Source organism: Heterodontus francisci, chromosome 32, assembly GCF_036365525.1.
Source record: "Heterodontus francisci isolate sHetFra1 chromosome 32, sHetFra1.hap1, whole genome shotgun sequence".
NCBI classification, from domain to species: Eukaryota; Metazoa; Chordata; class Chondrichthyes; order Heterodontiformes; family Heterodontidae; genus Heterodontus; species Heterodontus francisci.
The window spans coordinates 17,730,220-17,738,329 of NC_090402.1; the positions used below are offsets into that span (position 1 = coordinate 17,730,220).

General features: G+C 38.5%; 1 protein-coding gene across 5 annotated transcripts in view; it reads left to right on the forward strand.

The window, feature by feature from the left end:
- traf1 (TNF receptor-associated factor 1) overlaps window positions 1-7,453 on the forward strand; it is a 44,671-nt gene extending 37,218 nt beyond the window's left edge. For all 5 annotated transcript variants that reach the window (XM_068012365.1, XM_068012361.1, XM_068012363.1 and 2 more), the window contains one exon: window positions 805-7,453. In XM_068012365.1, the coding sequence (XP_067868466.1) occupies window positions 805-1,023 (219 nt within the window). In that variant the 3' untranslated portion in view covers window positions 1,024-7,453. The remainder of the gene's footprint in view (window positions 1-804) is intronic.
- Window positions 7,454-8,110: the final 657 nt, after the last annotated feature.

The window sequence follows — 8,110 nt, forward strand, 5'->3', positions numbered from 1 at the left end:
GTCCAACTTTATCTAGTAAGGCTGTATGTGCTGTGCCAACCAGTAGTTACAACACTACAGTTCTGGGTTCTCAAAAGACATTGAATCCCATTCATGACTGTTGTTCACTTAAGACTCCTTGGAGGCATTTACCAGTCTCCATGAGGCTATTTTGGAGAAGAAACTGAAAATGGGCTTGGGACCCATCCAGTGTCATTGCTCTCAATTTAGCAGGGAATGGAGAAGCAACAAGCAGCATTGATGAGACTTTGAAGGTGCCCATAGGCTAGAGACTCTCAGTCACCCAGTGTTCCTTTTGCAGGGAGAGGAAGAGAACATTACTGCAGCCATGCCTTTGTGGCAGCTGCTTCAATCCTTCATCAGGCCATTAGCTCAAGATGATGAGTGATCCAAGTTAAAACAACAAAATTTACTTAAGATAAACATTTGATGGAGATTAATCTCCAGTAATAATACTTTCATACAAAAGCAAATCAAAAGATTAAGTTACTTTTTGTTCTGCACATTGTATGGAGATTGTGCTGTGTAGAATATTTATCTTTATTTGTTGAAAACTAGATTTTTGGAGAGTTTAGTATTTGTACAGAATGGATGCAGATAATCTCAAAGTAATGCTGCATGTTCAGCTCTGTATCATCCATGATCCTCAATTCAGCTTGATTTAAAATGGTTTCTAAATCTGTTCCACCTCCTTATTTCCAATATTCAGTCCTTTTTAAGGCTGGTGTTTGCTAGGTTTGTTGCTGATATTTCAAAATGTTTTCAGAAAGTTATTAATAGATTTTTTTTTTTCTCCCTCCTAAGGTCACCTTCATGCTTCTGGACCAGAACAACAGGGAACATGTAATTGATGCCTTTCGTCCAGATGTTAATTCCTCCTCATTTCAAAGGCCAGTGAACGAGATGAATATTGCCAGTGGCTGTCCTACATTTTTCCCACTGTTCAAACTTGACTCTCCTAAACAGGCCTATGTGAAAGATGACACCTTGTTCATTAAATGCATTATAGATGCTACCACTTAACTGGGGGGAGAGATGGAACCCTGCAGAAATTAGTTTGCACTACTGCTGCTTTATTTTATGCTCCTGGAAAATACTTCTCTGAAATTATGCCAAGTACCACAGCACAATTTTTTGTTTAAAGGAAAAAGTAGCAAATACAGGAAAATATCCCCATAACCCATCTGTTAATAGTGAGCTGCATGATCTATCCTGATTTTATAAGCGTCCTCTTGTTCATGGTGCAGCCAAATATGTAAATATTTCCTTCAATTTTGGAAATGTGAAATCAAGATAATTTGGATTTCAGAATCATACGTCAGTAACCGTTGTGCATTTTCAGTGGTGCTGGAAAGGGAAGGCTTGTATTTCACATTACAGGTTCTTGTTGCTTTTTGCTTGAATGTGAAGACCATTGGCATCTGGAAGGGGTTCATCACTTTGATCTCAAGCACTGGCTGATCGCTGCTCATGCCGCTTTAATTTGTCCCCCAGTGAGTGCACATTGTCTGTTACTAACCCTGGTTTATCTATTGACTGTGTTTGCTAGCATGAATTCAGAGAAAGGCTAAAGGGTGTAAATGTCATTATGGCAAGAATGCTTAAAAGAAATATCTATTGCAGCAAGGAAATTAAGGTAAATTTATAAATGATAGATAAAGAAAATACCTACCCGCTTGTCTTTTAATGACCCACTACACCACATTAATCTTGCCAATGTTTATAAGTCTTTACCTATATTTTAATCAGATGTTATTCCATGGAAATGTTTTGTTGCTTTTCACTTCAAAGTCAGTTTCAAATCATTGACGTCTTTGGAATTTTTCACGATTTTGGTATGGGCCTTGGTGAACACGAGTCCGCAATACAACGTATCATTTTGATTTACTTCCCTAGTTAAGGGAAATTGTAAAAAAATGTTTAAAGTTGTCAGTTTAGGTTCAAAGAGCAAAAGAAATAGGAGCAGGAGTGGCCATGCGACTCCTTGTGCCTGCCCCATCATTCAATAAGATCATGGTTGATCTTCTCACTCAACTCTGCTTTCCTACCCTATCCCCATATCCCTTAATTTCCTTAGTGTCCAAACATTTATCAATCTCAGTCTTGAATATACTCAATGACTGAGCATCCACCACCCTCTGCGATAGAGAATTCCAAAGCTTCACAATCTTCTGAGTGAAGAAATTTCTCCTCATCTCAGTCCTAAATGACTGACCCCTTATCCTGAGACTATGACCCCACGCTCTAGATGCTCCAGCCAGGGGAAACAGCCTCTAAGCTTTCAATCCTCTAAGAATTTTATATGTTTCAATGAGATCACCACTCAGTCTCATCCCAGGAATCAATTTTGTGAACCTTTTGTTGTGCCCCTTCTAAGGTGAATATATCTTCCTTAGATAAGGAGACCAAAGCTTCACCAAACATCAAGGTATTAATGTTAATTTAGAAACTTCCATGGCCATAGCACTAGGTACAAAGTATACAAAATCCTACGCTTTGGGAAGTATTTAAAATTAGCCTTTCTTAACGAAGATCATTTAATGTGTCGCTTTTATTAAATGTGATTGAGTTCTTTTGGATATTTGAAGAAAGATCATCCACTTTAATTGCAATTTTCCTGTACTCCTGCTTTTCCCCCCACCGCCCCCAACCCCCTCATAATTTGTTAGCAGTTTTTTAGTTGCTTTTACCATTCAGCTTTTTATATAACACTACTATTAATTGTGCATTGACAACTGACCAACATAATTTTTTTTTTAAATATGCTAAAGTGCCAATTGAGAGAGAGACTTCAGAAACTTGTTCAGCAAAGCTACTTAATGGTCAGAGTTTGGAACTTTTTTTATTCGTTCATGAGATGTGGGTGTCGCTGGCTAGGCCAGCATTTATTGCTCATCACTAATTGCCCTTAAGAAGGTGATGAGCTGCGTTCTTGAACTGCTGCAGTCCTTGGGGTGTGGGTACACCAACAGTGCTGTTAGGAAGGGCATTCCTAACTACATTGTGACAATTGATAAAGTTATTTGCAACGTTAAATGTTGACAAAATTTGACCAATAATTGTGGCAACAGGATTTAAGGACACTGCTTTGGAAATTTGTGCAAGTGTAAGTCTCTTACAGTATTTATTTAACACTATTGAAGCTCTATTTTGCTCCTCAATATCTTTTGATTTCGTTTGGGCTAAATGTTTAGCTTTTAACATTGCTAAAAATTGTTTTTAAAGATGAGAACAAATTTTGTATAATGTGATAGCCTTGCAGCTGATTCACAAAAATGCCACTCCTAACAAATTTGCAGAGATTTGTTACAGGAATAACAGTTGAACAGAACAGCTCTGCCTACAGAACAGGATTTGCTCAGTCAGTACCAACTATTATTTTAAATTATATGCCATGTAGGTTCACCGCATATTATAATTGGGTTCACAGTTGGCTTACCTAACAGCACAGCGCTAAAGGAGCAGGCAGTGGGGTAGGTTAAATCAGCTAAAACTGCCCAGAAATCACCTATTCATTCTTGAGCTAATAGTTCAATTGGAGTTGAGTCTAAAAAATTTTCTTGCATTTTTTTTTTTGTCCTGGCTGCCGCTACCTCCACGAGGTGCAGGATGGGCAATGTACTGAATCTAAATGTGTAGTTTGCATAGGAACAGGAGTTGGCCATTCAGCTCTGTAAGCCTGTTCCACCATTCATTTAGATCATGGCTGATCTGTACCTCAACTCCAGTTACCAGTCTGATTGATTTATAAATGCTGTGTCACAATATAGCACTGCAGCATGAAACCATCAATCATGTAAGATTGCTAGTCTTCAATATTATTTCGTATGTAGTTTCTATAAAGCATACCACCTTGAGATTCAGTATAGCAAACAGCGGTAACTATATTTGCTTGATATATACCCACTGGAATAAGGCCACTGTACCTCTACTTGATTTTTGTTTGTGTGTGTGAATGAGCTGCAACTGAGTGCATTTCTTCTGAACATGGCTAACTTCATAGCTAAACATAAGACAAGTTTGAAGAAATTATTGACACAGAAACTGGAACATAAATAACCATTACAAGAAATTTGAAGAAAATAAGACACTAGGTGCGGTATGTTATCTAGTTTCTATAAATGTAGGCGCTTTGAAAAACAAAATGTTTACCCCCTTCATGTATCACAGTTGTGACTTTGCGCAACACTACTTGTTGGTTTCCTGCATTAAATTCTAGAAGGAACTGGTACAGATTGTTTGTTTGATTTGAGAGGACAGATACTTGCATTGAAATTGCAATGTGAGGAACAAAATTGAGTGCACTGCTATTCGAGATGTAGTTCAGTGACTTGTTGTTTGATTTTGAGACTCCAGAATTTCACCACTCCACTAAAGCTGCATAAGACTATTTACTTTAGAGCTCTTTAATTCATTCTGCGAATTTTTGTTAGCTTGTGTGAAATGGTGTGTTCCTTTATTAAGATGTAGAGATGTTTTGCATATAGAATTGGTTACTTCCTGAATTCCCATCAACATTTGCACAAATGAATATGTGTAAATGCTTCCCTAAACAAACCACCTCATGTGGTCTATATTGTCGAAGTGGTGACACAGGCTAAGCTTCCTATCCCTACTTCACCCTGTACATGCTGTAAATATTTGAAAATACATCTTTACAAATGGAAGGCAAACCATTTTAACAGCAGTAGAATAAAACATATGTTTTCCCAGTAAAGCAGTGTAAAGTACCTTGTCATCGAATAGATATTCAGGCACCCAACCACTGCTACATGCTTAACAGTCTGATATTTCAGCTTGCACGCAGCTTAAAAGACTTCAATCTTTTTGGTCAACACATGGGTATAAATATAGTACAGAAATCTGTCTTAAGCTTAACTCGGGGGTTTTTTATGAAAAGTTCCTGTAGTTAGTACTTTTTACTGATGCTGAATATCAGTTATACATTCTTGTCAATGCACTGTCAAGAAGGACCTCTAGTGCACATTCAAGGAAATGCACTGCATTTATGCACTGGAGTACATTTGTGCTGCTATTAATACATTAGTGCATTTGAACGTTGCTTGCCTGTTGTAACAAGAAGTACATAATCCAAAGTGAAATTTTCTAATCTTAGTCTAGATAGTGTAAATCTGAGAGTAAGTACTTAACAGCATAGCCAAGTTTATTTTATACTAATAAAATAGTTTGAATTTTCAAAAGATTATAATCTATTTGAGATCATTAACTTTTTGAACTGATTAAGGATCTGTAGTTTAGAATATTTCTAAGTTGTGTGCATATAAAGTTTCATCTTCTGGATGCGGGCGAGGTTTGCAAGGCCAACATTTGTTACCCTAAAAAGATGTTAGTGGGCTGCCATCTTGAACTGCTGCAGTCTGTGTGGTGTAGTTGCTCCCACAATATTGTCAGATAGGGAGTTCCAGGATAGCAATTTGACACAATTGTACAGTTAATAGTTAAAAGACTTGCTAGGCCACTTCAGATGGTAATTTGAGTCATCCACATTCGTGTGGGACACGAGTCCCAAACAGGTCAGATGGCAGGTTTATTCCCCTAAAGACCATAAGGGAACCAGTTAAGTTTTTACAACAATCCGACAGCTTCATGGTCAATTTTACAATTTTATTTGCGGATTTTATTTTCCAAGATTGAATTCCAATTCTCTCATTGCTGTGATGGGAATTCACAATCTCTAAATTATTAATCCAGGCTTCTGTGTATTACTAGTTCAGTAACTTAACCACTATACTACCATAACCATCCTGTTGACTGTGACTATGGTACACTATCCCTCCTCATCCTTCTCAACCTGTTTGCAGCCTTTGGATATGGTTGATCACACCATCCTTTGACAACACCACTCCTCCATTGTCACCTGAGTGAGACTGCCCTTGGTTGATTGGATAGGTAAAAATGTAGAGAATCTCCTGCAATGGCTTTTCTTCCCACCTCACCATATTACCTCTAGGGTCATGTTGTCCCTACTACTACTTATCTACATTATCATCCTCAGTGACATCATCCAAAAACCAGTCAGGTTCCATATGTATACTGACGACACCCAGCTCTACCTCTCCACTGCCTCTCTCGACTGTTCCACTGTTATCAGACTGCTTGTCTGATATCTGGTTCTGGATGAACTACAATTTCCTTGAAATATTGAGAAGACCAAAGCTGTTGTCATTGGCCTTCGCTGCAAAATCTGTACCCTCGTCACTGATCCCATCCATCCCCTTCCCTTAGCCAATGTCTCAGATTTCACCAAACTGTTCACAGTCTTGCATCCTATTTGACCCAAGCTTTGCTTTCAACTCCATTTCCTCCTCCACAAAAACCACCTAGTTCCACCTCCATAATGTTGCTATTTGCACTTGCCTCGGGAAATCTGCTGCTAAAACCTTCAGTCTTGATTATTACAATGCTTACTTGGCCAGCCTCCTATCCTGTACACTCCATACCTTAAGCTCATCCATAACTCTGTTGCTGAATTCTATTCGCAGCCTTCTGCTCACTTACCTGCATTAGCTTCTAGCCCCCCCCCCAACCCAAGTTTAAAATTCTTACCCTTGTGTTTAAATCCCTTCATGAACTCCACCCCCACCCCCAACACCCTCCACTTCTTTATCTAATCTTCAGCCCTACAATCTTCCAAGAATTCTGCATTCCTTCAGCTCTGGCCTCATGCATTTCTCACTCTTTTCATTCTACCATGAATGGCTGTGCCTTCAGCCGCCTGGTCCTGGCGATCTGCAATTCCCATCATAAACCACTGCCTCTCCACCTACCATTCCTCATTTAAGACCTTCCTCTTCGACCAAGCTTTTAGCCATCTTTGGATTGGCATCCATTGGTTATTTGATTACATTTCCTTGAAGCACCTTGAATGCTTTTCAACATTAAAGGTGTGAGATAAATGTAAGTTCTTGAATCTTTTGGAAAAAATAATTTTGAAAATACTCAACTTGTATTGGAGATGAATGTGCTTTTTTGTTCGGCTTTTCATACTGATTTTTATTAGGAGATAATTTGATATTTGCCATTGTTCATATTGGTTGATGTTCATAAGATTTATTTTAAATGTATTTTTGTACATATACTAATAGAATTGTTATAGGCACTCGAGCCTTGTATTAGCACAAAAAAATGAATAAGGTGAGACTGCCAAGTCCTATTATTGAAATAGTGCAGAGTTCAGACTGCTTTTTCCAAGGCCTGCCACAGCTACTTTATTCCTCCCCCGCCACACCCCCCCGCCATCCACCACTAATGAGGAAAGTGACTTGAGCTAGGATGCTAAACCAATGGCTCCAGTGGTCCTCGGTATTTTGCTAAAGTGGCCATTCTTCATGTGAGACTATTCATGATCTGTTAATGTATTTAAAATGTGGAATATTAATCTTTGGCCAATTGTATCTTTTGAACATTAAAACAATAAACACCATTTACTATCTTTAGTGTTTCTTCATTTTCATAATTAATGTCTGGAATTGCAGGATGTGCTCATCTGTATTGGTTCTAAATTCATACAAATAGTGGGAACAATAAAGATTGTATTTTATTTCTGGTACAGTAACTTGTATTTATGTAGCACCTATAACATAGTAAAATGTCCCAAGGCATCTCACAGAATTGTTGTTAAACAAAATTTGACATCCAACCACATAAGGAGTTAATAAGCTTGGCCTAAGAAGTAGGTTTTGAGGAGCACATTAAGGAGGAAATTCTAGACATTTGGATCTTTGCATTGAAGGCACAACCACCATGGTGGAGCGATTTAAAATCAGGGATACTTAGAAGTCAGAATTGGAGGAATGTGGTTATCTGAGAGTTGTAGGGCTGGAGGAGATAGAGATAGGGAGGGGGTAAGGCCAAGTATGGATTTGAAAATGAAGATGAGCATTTTAAAATCAAGGCGTTGCTTACCCAAGATCCAATGCAGGTCAGCAATCACGCAGATCGTGGATGAACGGTACTTGGTGTAAATTAGGACATGGGCAACAGAGTTTTGGATGACCTCCAGTTTACAGAGGGTGGAAAACTGGAAGCTGGCCAGAACTGCATTGGAATAGAGACATAGAAAATAGAAGCAGGAGTAGGCCATTCGGCC